The following is an 18,459-nucleotide window of genomic DNA, read 5'->3' as shown; positions in this document are numbered from 1 at the left end:
ACAATGAAATACTTGTAACGAGCAACCTCTCAACGGTGCAGAGTAAACATAAGGATAGGAATAATAAGAGAATAATACAGTTCTTCAAAGTCCTGAAGAAAGTCCAGTGTTGGGAAGCTGGTATACCCTTGTTGTTAAGTAATCTCAGGCTTAAACTCATGTCTAAGGAGTGTTTTCTTGATGTCAGAAAATGGCACATAGGTAAAACGTTGTGGTCCATCAGATGTTGCCATAACAGTGGTGATAACAGCAGATTACCAATGTTGGCTAGCTTGAATTGCTGATGACACCTGCTGGAGTTTAGGTTTTAAGTGTCAACATAGGAACTGCATCATTCTTTAATCCGTACTGGGGGGTTCTTAGACTTCACAATTACATTACATTACACTGATATGGCAAAACACACACACACACACACACACACACACACAATAAGTAAATATTACAGAAAACTGGGACTGGACAGACAACCAGACGTATTTGAACATGTTAAATGTCTTCCTGAGTGCATACAGTATGAAGGAAGACAAATACATTTTCCAAGTCTTGCTCCACACAAGCTTGATCCATAACATGGGCCGGCACGACAACATAACACAAACATTTCCCTGGACTCTGTCCTCTGGAAAGCTTTCCTAAACACCGGCCACAGCGAAGCTCTTTATCTTCCCTGCCCTGACACCTGGAGAAGGGCTGATGACAACAATACCCGGGCTTATGTCTTTATTTGGGGTTGGAGCGCCGTGTAGGATCTTCACTAGGGGCCAGAGCAAAACGTGTGTCAGACATAGCTCAAGGGCTTAACACAGGTTTGACTCATCGATGTTCTGTAAACATAGACAGCATGCACTGGTGTGTGTGTGTGTGTGTGTGTGTGTGTGTGTGTGTGTGTGTGTGTGTGTGTGTGTGCGTGAGAGAGAGAGTCAGTGATTTATGGCTATGTTTAGAGTTGTCCTCCCTCCACTGGAGTGTAGGATACAATGGCTGAAGAATTTTAAATGATCAGGCCATTTTTACACCTTGTCAAAGAAGAACATTACTCTTGTTTTGTGATTATGAATAGCCTACAATAACATCGTAATGTGTTGTAAATTAAAAGGCTATGACGTACTTCTTCCACTCTGTTCCCGTAAAAAAATGTCACACTGCCTTTCGAAATGAAATTTGGCACAGTTGTGCATGTTGTAGGAATATTTTGTTTAGTTTTACTCCATACATGACGCCACTGTCGCCGCCTAGTGGTTCCCACCATCGACGCGCACAACACGACGACGGGCACGACTTCAGAACCAGAGTGTGAGTGGGGTGTCAAGGCAGAACCACTGTGGGGCTTGCCACTGCTTCAACTTGCGGTTTGGAACGTGAATCTGCCGTCGCCGACCTTTCAATCTACTGATCTGAAGGCCGTAAGTGCTGTCGTTACCTCTCCACCCACTCTTCATTTGAAATCTTGTGTGATCTCAAGGCATGGATGTCACGGTGCGCCTTGGCAGAATAAAATATTGTAACCCGAATTGAGTAGAGTCTGCGAGGATTTAACACTGCTTTACATCATCAGCTAACTTGACAATCAAGTCGCAGGGGAGAGTCTCGCAAAAGCTGCTTGTAGTGAAAGTGGAAACGGACCTGTCGGCAAGAGCAACAGAAATGTTTTGACGGGTCTGCAACCGACTTCGGAATGAAGGCACAGACGAGGAGACGGCGGCCCTTCCAGCGGTTCTGCTGTTGTGGAGTTGGGCTTCTCGCGGTCATTTGTCTCGCACAGGTCCTGCACGTGACAGGTGAGTTTTTCTTAAGGATGGTACCGGTATTCAAATGATGGGTGAATATAGTAAATTCTCTATGACTTACTACTCTGAATATTCGATAATATTTTAATGTTTTGATAAAAGAACGTTTGTTTTACTAAAGACAGGTAGCCTTCCCAATTGAATATTCAAGGTTAAATATGCCTAGCAATGTCTTCTTACAGGAGTTTTTATGCAATCATAATGATAGGGACGGATCAAAGAGAACAATGTATGCGCATATTTAGCTACACATCGGAGGATTCTTTTTCCACCCCGCCCCCTTCCAAATATTCCTCACCTAGAGTCTGACACCTGCGTCACATAATCAGAATACCTTCAGCATCATCACCACCTTGCTTCCAGCATGTTATCCCCACTCAACCTCTGCTATTAACCAATCACCTTCACTGCAGCCTGACCAAATACTCTGGTAGGAGAGAGAGTCGTGTCATACATGACTGTAACTGGTGATTTAAATGTAGTTAAATGTACGTTGTCCTAATGAAAGACAAATGCATGTAAATCATAAAATTATGCATGGTGAAAAAAAAAAAAAAAAGTCTTTGCCTTATTGTAAAGACAGACAGTTTAGGCCTATCCATTTCCTCCACGAGTATGGCTAGTGTGCAGCATCAAACAGACCTGTTGGGTGATTGATTTCCTAATCTTCAATGAAGGACGGGCTTCAACAGTAAAGCAACAGGTGATCAGGTTCAATCCTTCAAAGAGATGTGTGCGTGTGCGTGTGTGTGTGCGTGTGTTATGCTCAATATTCTCCACTGTCTAGATTCACTACACTCCATCCACTACATTCACTCATCTCTGCGGCTATCATCATGCTCTTTATGCCATAGAGTAATTAATAGACCAAATCTTTAGAGACACACTGAATAATCACAGATCAGGTGGCAAAAAACGACAGTGCAGTGCACTGTTTTACCATTCTATTGCTAATCATAGTACACCCATCATTCTAATAGTATGGTAGTGAGTGATGAACTGGTTTTGAAAGATGTTACGTTGATAGTCAATTCTGATTATTTAAGGCTTGGCCACTGCACCTGTGCCTTCAGTGCATCAGACTTATATGAACCCCAGATGTGAACCCCAAATATGCTGTTCCCTCCGCCTCCTCAGTGTGTCAGAGAGATGTGTCTGTGGAACAGAGGATCCTTCTCCCAGTATGGGTTGGAGTACTGTGTGCTGAGACGGAGCAGATCGCTGTTAGTGGTGTCGATGGAGGCGCCGTCTGTGACAGGGGCCCATTTGAATTTCATATTACCCAGGTTCCCCTTGACGCCTCCACATGAAAGCCTCTGTGTCGCCACTCTCAACCAAGTGCGGCGCTCTCATGAAACGAGTTGATTGGACGGTAAACATAAAACAAAGGGGCTCGTACCTGGCGGTCATGAAACACATTGGACAGAAAAAAATAAAATGGACAGCAAGAACAGAGTGCACGATGCAGAACGGTAACAGCCCCCCACCTGGCTGGCTCTGGGCAGATAGATCTCAGTGGGTGGTAGCGGCTATCTGTTTTTGTTTCCATAGGAGATGGTGTCGTGGTGGTCCCACTGTTGATGCTGTCCTTATATAGTGGTGCAAAGCTGAAGCCCAAATAAAGAGATTGGCTATCAAGGAGAGGGATACAGGACAGGATTTACACCGTAAAGAGATTTCAGCGCTGATATGAATGGCTTATGCGAGTGTTCTCATGAAAGATTACACAATCTCGTTCTCTGACCCCCCCTCTTGTCTGCTTACTCGAGCCTCTATGACAAGGTGTCCGAATATATCCCCACAAGTGTGTGATTCCCGTCAGAGTTATAGCCCCCAAAGTTCCAATGTTGTGTCCATTTAGGTAGTGTTTTGTCTTTTGACTAGTCTTCTGAACAGTCTCATTCATCTCAGTGCAATGAAATGCTCCAAAACCATAATCTTTTCTTCTAACAGAGACGGACTCGTCTGGGTCTCACCCCGGTGAAGTTGCTGGGCTGGTCCATTCCAGACGCAGGCTGCTGCAGGAGAGGACAGACAACCAGACCATGGATCAGCCTAGAGCAGGTGAGTCACTCTACCTCGCAGCCCCAAGCCTCTCACCTCCACCTGCCTGGGAGGCCCACTGCCCCCCCTCCCCCCACTAGACAAACACTGGCTTTATGTTCCATAACAGGTCCTCTGGTACCCATCTTAGATATATCTCAGAGAATAACAAATCATAAGCACCATCTTATCACACCATAGTCTCTCAGCAACGGTCACTGTGTGTTAGACGATTAAAGGTGCAGCATGTCGTTTTGCGTGTGCATTTTTACGTAAAATAGACATGTAAAAGGCCAGTATCGTACCATGACACCAAATTGTAGAAAACGCTTCGTATGGACCAATACAGCGCTCTCTGAATGTTCTTTATCATGTGATTTCATTCCTTGGCTACTGATTTATCATTGCCATTTAGCACTATTCTAAAGCTATTCTAAAGCTAAGTAAGGATTTGCTCAGAACCTTTAAAGTCCTCAAGACATACATGATGCTCTATTGACTGCAGATATACAGTATTTTTCCAAACCGTTCTAAGCCATTTAAGACACTTTGGGGGTCTTTGGTAGTCTCTGTGTGTCTCTGTAGATGTGATTAAGTGTGTGTTTATGTAGACGTATGTGTGTGTGTTTTGGATAGTTGGTTAGTCAGGGAGGGCTGTGTGCTGGTGAACCCTGCCTCTCCCCTGCGGGTGAACTGGAAAGGTCATGTGGGCCGAGCAGTGGTGGTTGTCAAGAATCTGTGCTCTGTAAACTGTGCGTCTTAAACTTGGCTGGCCGGCCGGGGGAAAGGTTCTGTCTGGAGTGGTTAGAGTAGCATGCCAGACGTGCGCAATGGAAGAATCAAGGAAATAGATAAACAGTAAGTAAACACAGTGGAGGACATTGGGGGGGACACAGCTATGGAGGAACTCCATGCAATGGTGCAGTGCAATGACTTCAACTGCTACAGGATACATCGTCAACTGCATTGGATGCCATTGCTTTGCAAATACCTCTAGCACAACCTTTATTTGTTGCGTATTTGTCTCATATTCTCTTAGTGGAGAACCAGAACGTTAATGTAACATACAGTGGAGCTGTATCAGTATACCAAAGGTATGGCCCCTCTGTGTTTCGCCATCTAAACCAGTCGTTGCAGATAGACCTCCCTCAACATCTTTGACAAGGACAAACATACTGTATGTAGATGGGGTCATACACCGATCTAGCAGCGAAACAAAAGGCTGGTCGAACTGTGGTCAGGTACTGGAAGATAAGCCGATCAGTGAGGCTGCACTGCACACAATATGATCTCAGGCTACTTCTCTTTATCTGCATGTAAGCTTACTGCTTACTGTAAATGCTTATCATTACATAATCCATAGTGTGATCAAATGACCTACTCAGACCTCGAGGAATACCATCTTGGGGATAGAGCAAGAATGGTTTAAATAACCTCTACCCCCTATTACCCTATTTCTCTGTCTCTGTCTCTGTCTCTGTCTCTCTCTCTCTGTCTCTCTCTCTCTCTCTCTGTCTCTCTCTCTCTCTCTGTCTCTCTCTCTCTCTCTCCCTCCATCCCTCCACTGCTTAACAAGACAGCGTCTGCCTTCAGTCGACAACCCTTTGAGGCCAGTGTTGCTAAGCAACTGAATGCTAAATTTTGAAACCCAGATAATTCTGTCTTTCAAGCATTCAAAGTGCCGAACAACCACACAGAGTGGAAAGAGCTAAAAATAGACCAGGGGGAACAAAAATGATAAGCCAACGCATTTTCATAAGTGTCAATAATGATTGCTCATATGTTTTTTATGCATTCATTTTTGTTTATTTTGGCAAACACTCAGGTTGAATTAAATAGATGATTTTTCCATGGATATTTTAGTGGTTCAGGGAGAATACTGAAAAAAAAAAGCTGGCAGACACTCTAACGATATTTCCTTTCAACGGTCCCTGAGTTTTGTCAGGGGACTCATTTATTATGCCTGTCAAATAAAGCAAATGGCCATTCGTTTGGCCATTATACATGGGAGTACAGTAGTTGTCTTTTGTCTGTGGGAATTGGGTGTAATATTCTTAGCTCTCAATCACTCCCATCCCATCTCTCTGGAAGCCAAGTTCTCTTTCTGTTCACATTGTTGACAAGTGATGACAGGGGTTACAGGTTAAAGGCTAGAAGTCAGGCTCATAATAGTACGTTGACAGAGGACTGTGTGTGGTTTCATATAATAAAACACTATTCTATAACTACATGCTGCTTGCAACTCTGTCTTCATTTTGGTAGTATTTGTTGTTGCTCGATGACTGTTTTATAGAGTGGTTTCCCCTCCCACCAAAATGACATTGAGACATTGAGATTGTGTAATCTTGGATGGTGTCATGTGACATGTTTAAAGAGGTGGAGTCATCTGTCGTGAGGGAGGGAAGCTTATTGATTTTCCTCCCACTGCAGGTCTCCCAAGGTTTTCTAAAACCATTTGATCCAGTTTTTTTGTTTGATGCAAGGTGTTTATTCTGTTATTTTATGAGTGGAATGGCTGGACTGTATTAGGTTTATTTATGTATGTCGTAGTCTTCTCTGCCTAACAATAAACACATCATAGGAATATTTTGCACATTATTTAATTTCCACCACATGGGTGAAATACATTTTTGATTCCTCATTAAAGATGCAAGGATGCTGCAGTGTTCTCAGTCCATGTAGCGGAGCTGTTTCTGTTGGTGTGTGAGACTGCTTTACTCTGTGTTTCACTCAATACCATAGCATGACTCCAAGAAACCCTGTAGACTTTTCAATCAATAACATCTCGCTCTCCTTTCCCCTGCCTGTCATTCGGTCCCACTCTGAGGTCCCTTGTAGAGTGACTCAAATGGATAGCAGCTCACAGCTTTAGTGGTTTCATTTAGTGGGGGTTTCACTTTTAATCAGGATTGATATGGCATTAAACACACACACACACACACACACACACACACACACACACACACACACACACACACACAGGCACACACACACGCACATACACGCACGCACACACACACACACACACACAAACACACACACACACACACACACACACACACACACACATACACACACACACACAGATTACACAACAAGGCACAAGCACATTTTGAGCCCTTCTCTAGATACTTGATTGGATCAGCTGTGAAAATTGATAAGATCAACCCTCAGACAGGCAAAGTGAGAATAAAGGAGGAGAGCTACTGAGAGAGAGAGAGAAATCCTGCATCCCTCTCCAATGGGAGGTAGACACAGAGCCGGGATGTGCTGCAACAGAGAGATGTGTCTGGGTGGGAAAGCCTGTGATGCCAGAGGAGCAACACGTGAACCATGCAGCCCCCCACGCCTCCCTAAGGCCACAGAGGGTGGAGTCACTCATGAGCCAGGCTGACGTGAACACTCAGTCCTCGGGGCTCTCGCTGGATCTGTAATCAAAATAGTGTCAACTGAATGAGAGCTGATTAAACATCCTGAGCCCAGTGTTGGAATCCCAGTGCAGAAATGTAAAATCATTTCAAAGCAGTCCCATCCTGCATGCAATGACAAATGTCTGGTAAGGGGAAACAGAGGATGGGCATCTTTATAAAGACAATTCCAGGCCAACACCCGCTTGTATGCGCTCTCTCTCTGTTTCTCTCTCTCTCTCTCTCTCCTGCTTTCTCTCAGTCAGTTCTCTCCTGAGGATTGGCAAGGGAAAATGAATATTTTTAGAAATTTCGCTCTGGTGCTGCTGCTGCTTGTCATTTCTCTTTTTTCATATTTCATAAGCCAAGACCATGGGAAACACGCTTTCCCCCCTCCCCCTTTCTCACTATTCACGCAGACGCCATTGGCTTCCCACTGCCGCCCGTCAACAAACCGCTGCCCCCAGGGAGAGGGTCGCCATGGCAACTGCTTTCACCGAAGCAACTCGTCAAAACGTTCATCTGAGCCGCGTGTTGCAGCAGTGGATTTACATAGACAGTTTCAACTGGGGCTTTTGTTTTATGGGCTAGACGTCCTAGGGACCTGGGGAAAGGTTCCAGATCTGGGTCTGAAAGCAGAGAGCTACAGTATAGGATAATGAATAGAGAGAATAATACCACAACAAGAGCACAGATGTCCTCAGACTGCTCTGATAAGATTCAGATGTGTATCCACCTTCTTTAGTGAAGATTCAGCCTCACTCTTTGTTATGATAATCTGACAGAAAGTTTACATGCTAAGCTGGGATGGTTTAGTGTACAAGTCCTGCTCCAGTGCAACAGCTGGCCAGAAAAGAAAATAAGCTCCTCAGTTCTCTGTAAGGCCGGAACATTTGGACAACAAGAGACAGGGACCCACTGTCAGCCACACCAACCCTGAGTCAGGAGAGCTACACTACTATGTACTCTAAGGCATCCATGTACACACACACACATACACATACACACACACAAACACATATACATATACATATACACACACACACACACACACACACACACACACACACACACACACACACACACACACACACACACACACACACACACACACACACTCACACATGCAGTCCAAGCCATCCACACACACACACACACACACACACACACACACACACACACACACACACGCACACAGCAGAAGAACAAACATGGCCATACACACTGTCATACTCCATGCCTTTAGACCAACCATATGGCATATTCTCCTCTCCTCCGTTCACACTACAGATGCAAGGATCAAAATCTATTATCCCTGATCACATGAGAGGCGTGCTCTTAATCCACAAGGAGAGGGTTCAGAATGGCGTGATGTCACAGACACATACTTACAGCGCAGCTGCAGCACATGTCACGCAGTGTGCATTCTCATGTATCAAATATCTACTGTAGCAAAGAAAACAAATGTATCTAGCATGAGTCATAGAGCCTGTATGTTGTGTAGCAGGTGTGTATTGTGGAGCTTGTGTGTCGTGCAGCGTGCATTGTGTGACCGTGATACTCAGAGCCGCTTGTACACTCAGAGCTGCCGCAGAGCTATTTATAGGTTCAGTTCTCCCCAGTCGTTAAAGTTCATTTTCCCTTTGCGTTTGAGTGCTGATTTGGAGCTGCTCTCTGCTCTCCAGGCTGTCTCATCACGCCAGGGGAACAGAGGGGAATCTCTCCTCTCATTAACACACTCATTCACACCTGAGGAGGGACAGGAAGCAGCTGGTACGTACTGTTAGCGTACACCTCCCCTTCAGAGCTGTGCTCCTCCAGACACGGCCCAGGGGGGGCCAGGCATCTGGGAGCCGGTACAGGTGTCCAGCTGCTCGCAAGGGGTAAATTCAATCAAAGATTGTAGATGAAGCTGTGGCATTTTAATGTGACATGTGTTAGAGTCTGACGCAGAGCCTGACACGCAGAGTCTGACGCAGAGCCTGATAGAAAACCATTAAATGTGTCATCTTTCCTTTTGTTTTATTCCTTTGTATATCCTTCTGAAAGAACAGAGAGAATGACTTGAAAGTGCAGTGTGATAGATTTGATAATGATTAGTATAAAACATGAGCACACGTTCTAATATTTATTATACTGCACTTTGAAGTCATTGTCTATTTATTGTCTCTGTGTGCATGGTTGTCGGATTTGTCTGAAATCTGAAGTGCCGCTGTATCCCTAAAAGGAATTGTTCTCAGGAGATAAATAAAATAGTTTGAATTAAATTTAATTTAATTGAAAGGAGTGGATCTGAGAAAGAAATATGGCAGAATCCTTGTGTGTTCTTCCAGAAAGTCTATTGTGGCATATTGCTCTCCCTGGATCAGGGTAGATGAGATAAAACAGTGGGAGGACAGCCTGGCCATAAGGAATGTTTCCACGTAGCATCTCTGTGCTTCATGCTCACTGATTCACTCCACTGGGATCGACTAAATTAGTTCCATGTAGGTTGATTTTTTTTCATGTATTCTCCTCCACATGTGCTTGTGTCAAATGTGGCGATTTGATCTTGATCTTGAGCATGACTCCCATTCAGTCAGATTAGTACAAGACTCTTGTTTCTTCCCCTCTATCCTTCTGTTACCATCCTTTTCCACATTCATGGTATCTCTTTAAAGACATATAAACACTGTCTGTTATATCTCCCACCCCCAGCCGTCCATGAGTTTCCAACAGACATCTTTACCAAGGATGAACTAAGAGGGGGAGCAGTGCTGCTACACGTGCTATGTGTGAGTACAGCTATCACACCCTCCACACAGAGACACTGCTTTATTCAATGATGCTGCAGTGTTGCGGCCACATCCTTACAAAACCATTTGTATAAAACATTGAACATAAAACAAATTAAACATTATTAATATGACATAAAACACTCTTATCTGTTAACCACACACCCAGTTAAAGGGGCACTTCACCCATGTTTAACATTACATTCATGTATGTGAAAACGGCGATTTTCTACAGTGCGTAGTCAAAAAGATAAGACAAAAGGTCCTAAGGAAATTACCCACTATGATCTTCAAAACTACAGCCACGAACACACTCCCACTGGCTGGAAACGGATTGTACTGTAGTTTCTGAAATAACTGAATGATTTTTTTTTACCCCAGTGTCATCATCATAAGGGGTAATTTCCCTAGGACCTTTTCTCATATCTCTTTAACTACAGAACGTAGAAAATCCCAGTTTTCACATATGTAGGCATTGGGATGATGCTGTGTATACCTGCCCATGTCATATCTATACTCACAGAATGATCTCTTCACACCGTGGAGTGCCTTTTAACTGATTGTATCTCTGTCTCTATTTCTATCTCTGCCTCTGCCTCCTAGGCTATCTACATGTTCTACGCTCTTGCTATTGTCTGTGACGACTACTTTGTCCCTTCCCTTGAGAAAATATCTGAGGTGAGAAAAACACCAATTAACTTTAGATACAAGAAGAGAGATGAATTATTATGCTGCTTGGTATCCCTCCCGATGTGTTTTTCTTTTACCTAAAGGCTGAGCAAGCTCTCTATTAACCTTGTACTTTATGTAAACATTATGCATGCCTTCAAGATATGGTGGTTACTTGACTCATTTTTCATCCTCTTAATTCTCTCCCTGTCTCTCTCTCTCTCCGTCTCCAGAACCTGCAGCTCAGTGAGGATGTGGCGGGGGCCACCTTCATGGCTGCAGGGAGCTCAGCACCAGAGCTCTTCACCTCTCTCATTGGTCAGCATAACTGGGAATTTGATCTCATACTGTATCTAACAGGGGAGGCTGGTGGAGGTAGAAATCGGGGGACTGGCTCATTGTAATGGAACGGAATGAGGAATGGTAGCAAGCATGCATTACAATGAGCCCGTCCTCCGATTTCTACCTCCACCAGCCTCCCCTGGTATCTATGTCACTGTGTACTGTATCTCAGTTCATTGACTGGTCAATATACTGTACTACTGTATATCTCCTCCTCTGTCATGTGTCAGTGTTGGAACTTACCTGGTATTGCTTGGCGATTCTTATTGGATTAAAGCTTCAGCCTATCCTCATGCTTCTTGTTGGTGCACAAGGTCATGTAATGCCCCAGATATCCATCAGATGTCAGCAGAGTCTACAATGTTCGAACACATTTGGATAATAATTGGTTTCATCCTCTAATATGACAGTGTCTCATGCACCCCCACCTTCCCCCTCCTCTTTCTCAGGTGTGTTCATCACTAAGGGAGACGTGGGGGTTGGTACCATTGTGGGCTCAGCGGTCTTCAACATCTTGGTCATCATTGGTGTGTGTGGGATCTTTGCTGGCCAGGTACAGAACTCTCAAATATAACTCTGGCCCACACATAGTTCTTTTGTGGGGTATTATTCAGTGAGCACAATGACAACCTCTCTATGCTGCTGTGTTGATTGACTGTCAGTAATGTGTGTGTGTGTGTGTGTGTGCGTGCGTGCGTGCGTGGGTGCCTGCGTGCGCGTGTGCGTGTGTGTGTGTGTGTGTGTCTCTGTCTCTGTCTCCTACAGACGGTGGTTCTGACATGGTGGTCTCTGTTCAGGGACTCTCTCTACTACATCTTCTCTGTCCTGGCTCTCATCCTGGTGAGACCATCCACGCTCTCTACCACTTTCACATACAACCAATCAAATGCATTTGCTAACTCGTGTTCTCCATTTATAGTGCTGTACAGTGAAATCATGGCTTAGAATGTACTGGAGCTGTCACTCATTAAATGTGTGACTCATGTGTGAGAACTCTCTCTCTATATAGGTGATCTATGATGCCAAAGTTGTTTGGTGAGTCTAATTGTTCACGCTATTTGTGTGAGAATGCAAAAAGCACAGCACTGACTGTGAAATAGCAGATTATTAGTGTTGGGTGTTATTTGATCTGTCTGCTTCTGTCATTGCAGGTGGGAGTCCCTGCTCCTGATCTCCATGTATGGGGTCTATATTCTTATCATGAAGTGAGTATGCGGAACCCACATCACCAGTCTGTAACCTGTCACACAACAGTCCTGTTTCATAAAGCAGCTAAATACCATCAAGAGTCAAGAGTTTCTATTCGTCACATTTACAAAAACATGACATTTGTGTCTGCTTGGTGAAAAACATATAAAAACACACATTTAAAAAAACATAGAAAATGTCAGGTTCACAGAAATATAACAATCCAACAATCAGACATCTATGTGTGTATTGGCATATAAAAAATGGTTGTGTGGCTGTAGGTTCAACTCCCAGCTGTTGGGGTTTGTGGAGCGTCGGTTTGTGGGTCCGGGGACTTGCCTGGGCAGTGATGGACACAGAGATGAGGAGATGGTCGAGGACGGACCCAACTGCAACACCTCCATGGTGTTGCTCAGGAAAGGTCTGGAGAGTGTGTCTGTCACTGTCTCTCTGTCAATGTCTGTGTGTCTCACCTCAATCAATCAATCAATCAATAATTTAATCAATCAATCAATCAATCAATCAATCAATCAATCAGACTTTACTTCTACTTTCACATTTCATACACAAAAGGTAATACAGTGCACTTTACGGGAAAAACAAATCAAAAACAAACAGGATAATGAAACCACAGTGAGATAACCAGAGGTCTTGACTGCATGAGATAGAAACTGTCAGACTGTCTGTCAATGATTGGTCTGTCAATGATGTGTGTGTGTGTGTGTGTGTATTGTGTTGCCGTTTCTGTCATTGTGTCAGTACAATAACTCTAAACCGCTGTTGCCATGACTACCCTCACCCTGCAGGCCAACCCCAAGGACAGGAGTCTCCTCCAGTGGTGATGGTGGACGAACTCCTCATCCTCAACCCCCACCAGCTGTCCTTCTCCGAGGCCGGCCTGCGCATCATGATCACCCCCCACTTCTCCCCCCGCACCAGGCTCAGCATGGCAGGACGCGTGGTCATCAGTGAGGTACCAGACTTAGATATCAGAGGAGCAATGTGCCACTGTAATCAACTGTGCTGCAGAGCAAAGGGACCAAAAAAGGGAGTTCTTATTCTGTTCTGTTTCTCTCTTTTCCCCTCATCCACCCACAGAGACAGAGGTTGATCAGGAGTCCCAGGAGCCAGCTGGATGGGGAGGCCAGCCCAGGCTCAGGGGCAGGGATAGGGGGCTCTGCTCTGAAAGGAGTGGGCTCTGGAGGTCTGGAGAACGGGGGCAGTGTGGAGAGGCAGACCCCCGAGGGGGCCAGTGTGGGCGATGGGGAGAAGCCAGGGACGGAAGGGTGTCGGTCTGAGGAAGAGGATGATTATGACGATGGGCTGTTCAGGCCTCTGCACATGCCAGGTGAGGATGACCGTGATGTTGGTTTAAGTGTGTGCACTTGTAAGACTGTGTTATTACATGTGCTCAAGTTGGTCACGCAGTACTATTGTCTGTCCCATTACAGTTGTATGTGCCTGAGACTGTGTGTTCCTGAGTGTGTGTTCCTGGTGTGTTCCTGAGTGTGTGTCCTGGTGTGTTCCTGAGTGTGTGTTCCTGGTCTGTTCCTAACTGTGTGCTCCTGGTGTGTCCCTGAGTGTGTGTCCTGGTATGTTCCTGACTGTGTGTTCCTGGTGTGTTCCTGAGTGTGTGTGTCCTGGTGTGTGACTGACTGTGTGTTCCTGGTGTGTGACTGATTGTGCTCTTGCTCCGTGCCAGGTGGTTGCTGTGCCAAGGTGAGGTGGCTGGTCTCATGGCCCCTGGGCCTGCTGCTGTACTGCACCGTGCCTAACTGTGTGCGCCCGCGATGGCACAGATGGTTCATGGTCACCTTCCTGGGCTCCACACTGTGGATAGCTATCTTCTCCTACCTCATGGTGTGGATGGTAAGAACCCGCAGCATAACTCATAAGCTGAGAGAAACTCTCAACTGTACATATATAACGGCAGGGCTTTGGAAATGTCTGCCTCAAGGAGCCATAGAATGGGTGTGAATGAGGGTTGGAGGGGTCTCTTGTGTGTTTAACTCATTTAGTGCCCGGTGAATCAAGTCGCCCAAATTGTCAATATTCTAGAGTGCCAAGGGTGACAAGGGTGACCACCATAAATGCGTAAATGATTATGCTTCATTTTGTAGCCAATCAAAGTATTGTTGCTAGGTAAATACCACATAAAACACTTGGCACTCTAGGTGGTGAATGTTCCAGAATTCTTGGCAGTTGGTGACATAACACAGCTGTGTCTGCCCACCACTAGGTCACCATCATCAGCTACACACTAGACATCCCAGACTACATCATGGGCATAACCTTCCTGGCTGCGGGCACCAGCGTGCCAGATTGCATGGCCAGCCTCATCGTGGCTCGGCAAGGTACTGTACCTATCATCCTCCCTCTAAACCGTCTCTCTCTTTCCCCATCCTTAGATTTATCCAGCCTCGACATGTCCATATATCTATTTACCCTCCATTCTGGTATTTTGCCCTTGTGTAAACGAGTGTAGACAGGTGTGTATATTGTGTCCACATGTCATGTGTATGATTCCATCTCTCTTAACCTCTCCCTCTCTCTCTTTACTCTCTAGTTTCAAGTTTCAAGTTTACTTCGTTTTAAAATGCATCACCAGGGTCTCAACAAAGTATACATCATATAAAAACAAAACACAATAAGAAAACACATTACATAACCGGAAATCGTATGCAGATCTAAACAGGTGGGTCTTGCGGTTCAATTTAAAAGAGGTAACAGACTCCCTAACAAGGACAAGCTATTCCACAGAAGTGGTGTTCGATAAGACAAGGCCCTGTCTCCAGCTGTTTTCTTTTTGATGCGGGGGATGACAAGCAATTTTACACTTTGGATCTGAGACTTTAGATCTGAGGCTGCGAGTGGGTTGGTAGGAGTTGATGAGACCTGCTAAATACTCAGCCGCAAGCCCATTTAGGGCTTTATATGTTAAAAGCAAGAGCTTGAAGTCAGTGCGCTGCTTTACTGTTGCCAGCCGATGCAATGGCGGGTGATATGATCACATTTTCACATTCCCTCCTCTCCCTCTCTCCTTCTCCTCAGGTATGGGGGACATGGCGGTGTCTAACTCCATTGGCAGTAACATCTTTGACATCCTGCTGGGCCTGGGGTTCCCCTGGGCTCTGCGCACCCTGGTGGTGGAACACGGTTCATCGGTGAGCACTCTCTCATTTGAACCATCCCTCTCTCTTTAGAACCATCCCTCTCTCTGCAGTCCCCATAGGGGGCACAAAGGCAGATATTTCCTGTTTTAACATTTTTCTGATGTTAAATTAATTACTGAATTTAAATTTTTAAGCACATTAGTTATAAAAAGATCTGTCAGCGGTATTTTGCAGAGGGGGCACACTGACTGGACCAGCCCCTCCCCCCCCATTCTTCTTAGTAAGTGGTTGCTTCCAAGTTGCACAGGGAGGCCTAGGCAGGACGCTAGATCTACTGTAGTGTGTGCAGTATCGTCAGATACGGAGGAGGAGAGAGTGTAGAGAGACTTTGAATTTGATTTGAGCTGCCGGTGGGCAGGAGGTATGTTTGTAAATGAATTTCATCAAGCTTTGTAGCCTATTGATTCCCTCTTGATGATGAATACAGTTGTTCTTAATCGCCCACACCGTTTGTATGAACCTGGAGTTCACATGCCCACCACAATAACATACATGAGCACAACAGTAATATTATTAGCAAAACAGTTAGTTATTTCTCATTCCTTTCACACAAAATGCTAATGTTAAGCACCTCAAAAATAGAGTCCTGGTCTTCAATATCGTTTATCATACCTCTCTCTTAGCTCTTCCTCTCTCTTCCTCTTCCTCTTCCTCTCTCTCTCTGTCTATACTATGCTATACACTGTATATATCCCTCTTATCCAAACCTCATCTATGTCCGTCTGAGCTGAGAGTATTCTGTTGCAGCTATCACTCATGAAAGTGCGTGTAGCCGAGCATCAAAGTGGTGATATCATTGTGTACTGTACAACTATAATAATATATAGTCTTATTCCTAAAAATGAAAATGTGCTCTGATTGGTGCGCCCATCTGTTTTGACTTCTATCACACCTTCTATTCCTCACAGGTCAGCATCAATAACAAGGGCCTGGTGTACTCTGTTGTCCTGCTGCTGGCCTCGGTCTTCCTCACAGTAAGACTCTTATCTGGTCTGCAGTCTGATTCTCTGCCCACATTCACTCCTCCTCCTCATGGATTCAGTTGGGGAGTACTGGTATACAGTATGATAAGAACTATGTTGGGAACTCCCTTCAGCCTACCCTTAATCCAATCCAATGCGAGTGAATGGGTGCACACCTCTGGGAGAAGGGAGTAGAATTGGACCACAGCCATGGTGTGCCTACTGTGTGTGTGTGTGTGTGTGTGTGTGTGTGTGTGTGTGTGTGTGTGTGTGTGTGTGTATGTGTATGTGTGTGTCACTAGACATCTGGTTCTGAGCATCATTCATGCATCATCACAGGCCTTACCGTACACGTACACACGCAAGATTACTTTTATTGGTATTGCACTTTATACAATATGTTACACACCACAAACAGGATAAAGGATAAAGGTGTGGGTACATAAAGCAATATAACCAAGCTCTCTGTCTCCCTCTGTACCTGTCCCTCTTAACATATCACACCATCTTTTCCATTTCCGCTCGCCACTCTCCATCTGCTCATCCCCATTTAATTCTTCAACCTCTCCCCCCCTTTTCTCCTTTCGTTCCAGGTGATGAGTGTACATCTGAACCACTGGAAGCTAGATCGCCGGCTGGGCCTGGGTCTCTTGTTCCTCTATGCCATCTTCCTGCTCTGCTCCATCTTCTTTGGGCAGATGTGAGGCCTTTGGGTCAAAGGTTAACCCTGATTCGCCTTCCTGTCAGATGCCACGTCGAGGAATTGTCTCCCTGAGAGCCTCACTCCGAAAAGCCAAAAAAAGTGCTCAAGTTAAGGTGTACCACCAACAGGATATGTCCGGGTGACATTACACACACACACACACACACACACACACACACACACACACACACACACACACACACACACACACACACACTCACCTGCATGCGCACACACACACACACACACACACACACACAACCTATAATCTTTTCATCAGTAGCACAAACCTCTCTCATCTGTACAGTGCAGTGTTTGAAACAGCAACACATATGAATCACCATGAAGTAATAATACATTAGATTAGTCATCGTTTCTTGACCTTATGTTTAAAACACCCCTGTTTGTTTTGAATGTATGCCCTAGCTGAAGTTACTTTGTTGTGTGGTGATATGTACATGTGTGAAAATGTGTAGCAGTGCTGGAAACAGTTGAGAAGAACTGTGGTACAGTCAGTAGTAGCAACTTATCATAGGACAAAGGGGCACCATCAAAGTGTCAGGATAGACTACATAATAACAGAGAAAATATTAATATGAGATGCAGATTATTATGTAAGTGACTATATTTTGTATGTGACTGACTGAATTCCATAAATGAGGATTTATGAATTATTTTTTGCCTCACTGCTTTTGAGCAAGTATTGTTACAGACAACTTCAATAGACTAACGTAAAATCTAATATTTTTAGCATTTTTAGAGGTGTTATTACTATTGAATATGTTTATATGAGTGTCACAACCTTTGATAACATGCGTACGGGTCTGTTGTTATAGTTCACTACGTTTAGGTACGATCAATGTTTGTAAAGATCTTTCTGTACATTTGAGTTTTTCAGTATTACTGTACAACTATTATTGAGTCTATATGACAATACTTTTTACTGTTTCTAAATGTTTACTAAATATTTTACATAGTTTTACAAAATATGAATGTCAGACAGAAACTAGATTTGTGATGTTTTTGATATTTATAAAAACTAAATAACATGTACTTCCCATGATATGAATATCATACACTGTAACTTAAAGATATGTATATTTTTGTTGTTTATGAATCTGATCACTTTAATGTCTCTTCTGTCACTTTCTAAGCCACTACCAGGTTGTCTAACCCATATAGCACTAAACACCTTGACTTATAAAATGTATTTATTATTTCTTTGAGATTTTATTTCTGTCAAGTGTTTGTGGTTACAACAAGCAATGGGTTTCCCTGCAAAAAATGTGTATCATACTTGGATAGTTATATGTATTTATTTACAGAATGATAAAGTCATACCACTTCTTGACCACAAAAGTAATTTATGTTAGATATAATAATATGAAATTATTGATATCAATTCCAC

At 44.2% G+C, this 18,459-nt stretch overlaps 1 protein-coding gene across 1 annotated transcript; it reads left to right on the top strand.

Moving 5' to 3' along the window:
* Positions 1-1,678: 1,678 nt before the first annotated feature.
* On the top strand, positions 1,679-17,052 carry LOC310801226 (sodium/potassium/calcium exchanger 3-like; the record flags this gene model as incomplete). Its single annotated transcript, XM_083665221.1, has 17 exons — positions 1,679-1,781; positions 3,744-3,854; positions 9,938-10,014; positions 10,618-10,692; positions 10,917-11,001; positions 11,475-11,578; positions 11,791-11,865; positions 12,035-12,060; positions 12,177-12,230; positions 12,495-12,634; positions 13,020-13,186; positions 13,312-13,561; positions 13,916-14,082; positions 14,453-14,567; positions 15,265-15,377; positions 16,295-16,360; positions 16,942-17,052. 17 exons carry the CDS (start codon positions 1,679-1,681, stop codon positions 17,050-17,052), a joined length of 1,839 nt encoding a protein of 612 aa, XP_083521347.1.
* Positions 17,053-18,459: the final 1,407 nt, after the last annotated feature.

The sequence above is a fragment of the Argentina silus genome, assembly GCF_951799395.1.
Source record: "Argentina silus genome assembly, chromosome: 2".
NCBI classification, from domain to species: Eukaryota; Metazoa; Chordata; class Actinopteri; order Argentiniformes; family Argentinidae; genus Argentina; species Argentina silus.
This window is presented reverse-complemented; position numbering and strand designations above follow the sequence as displayed.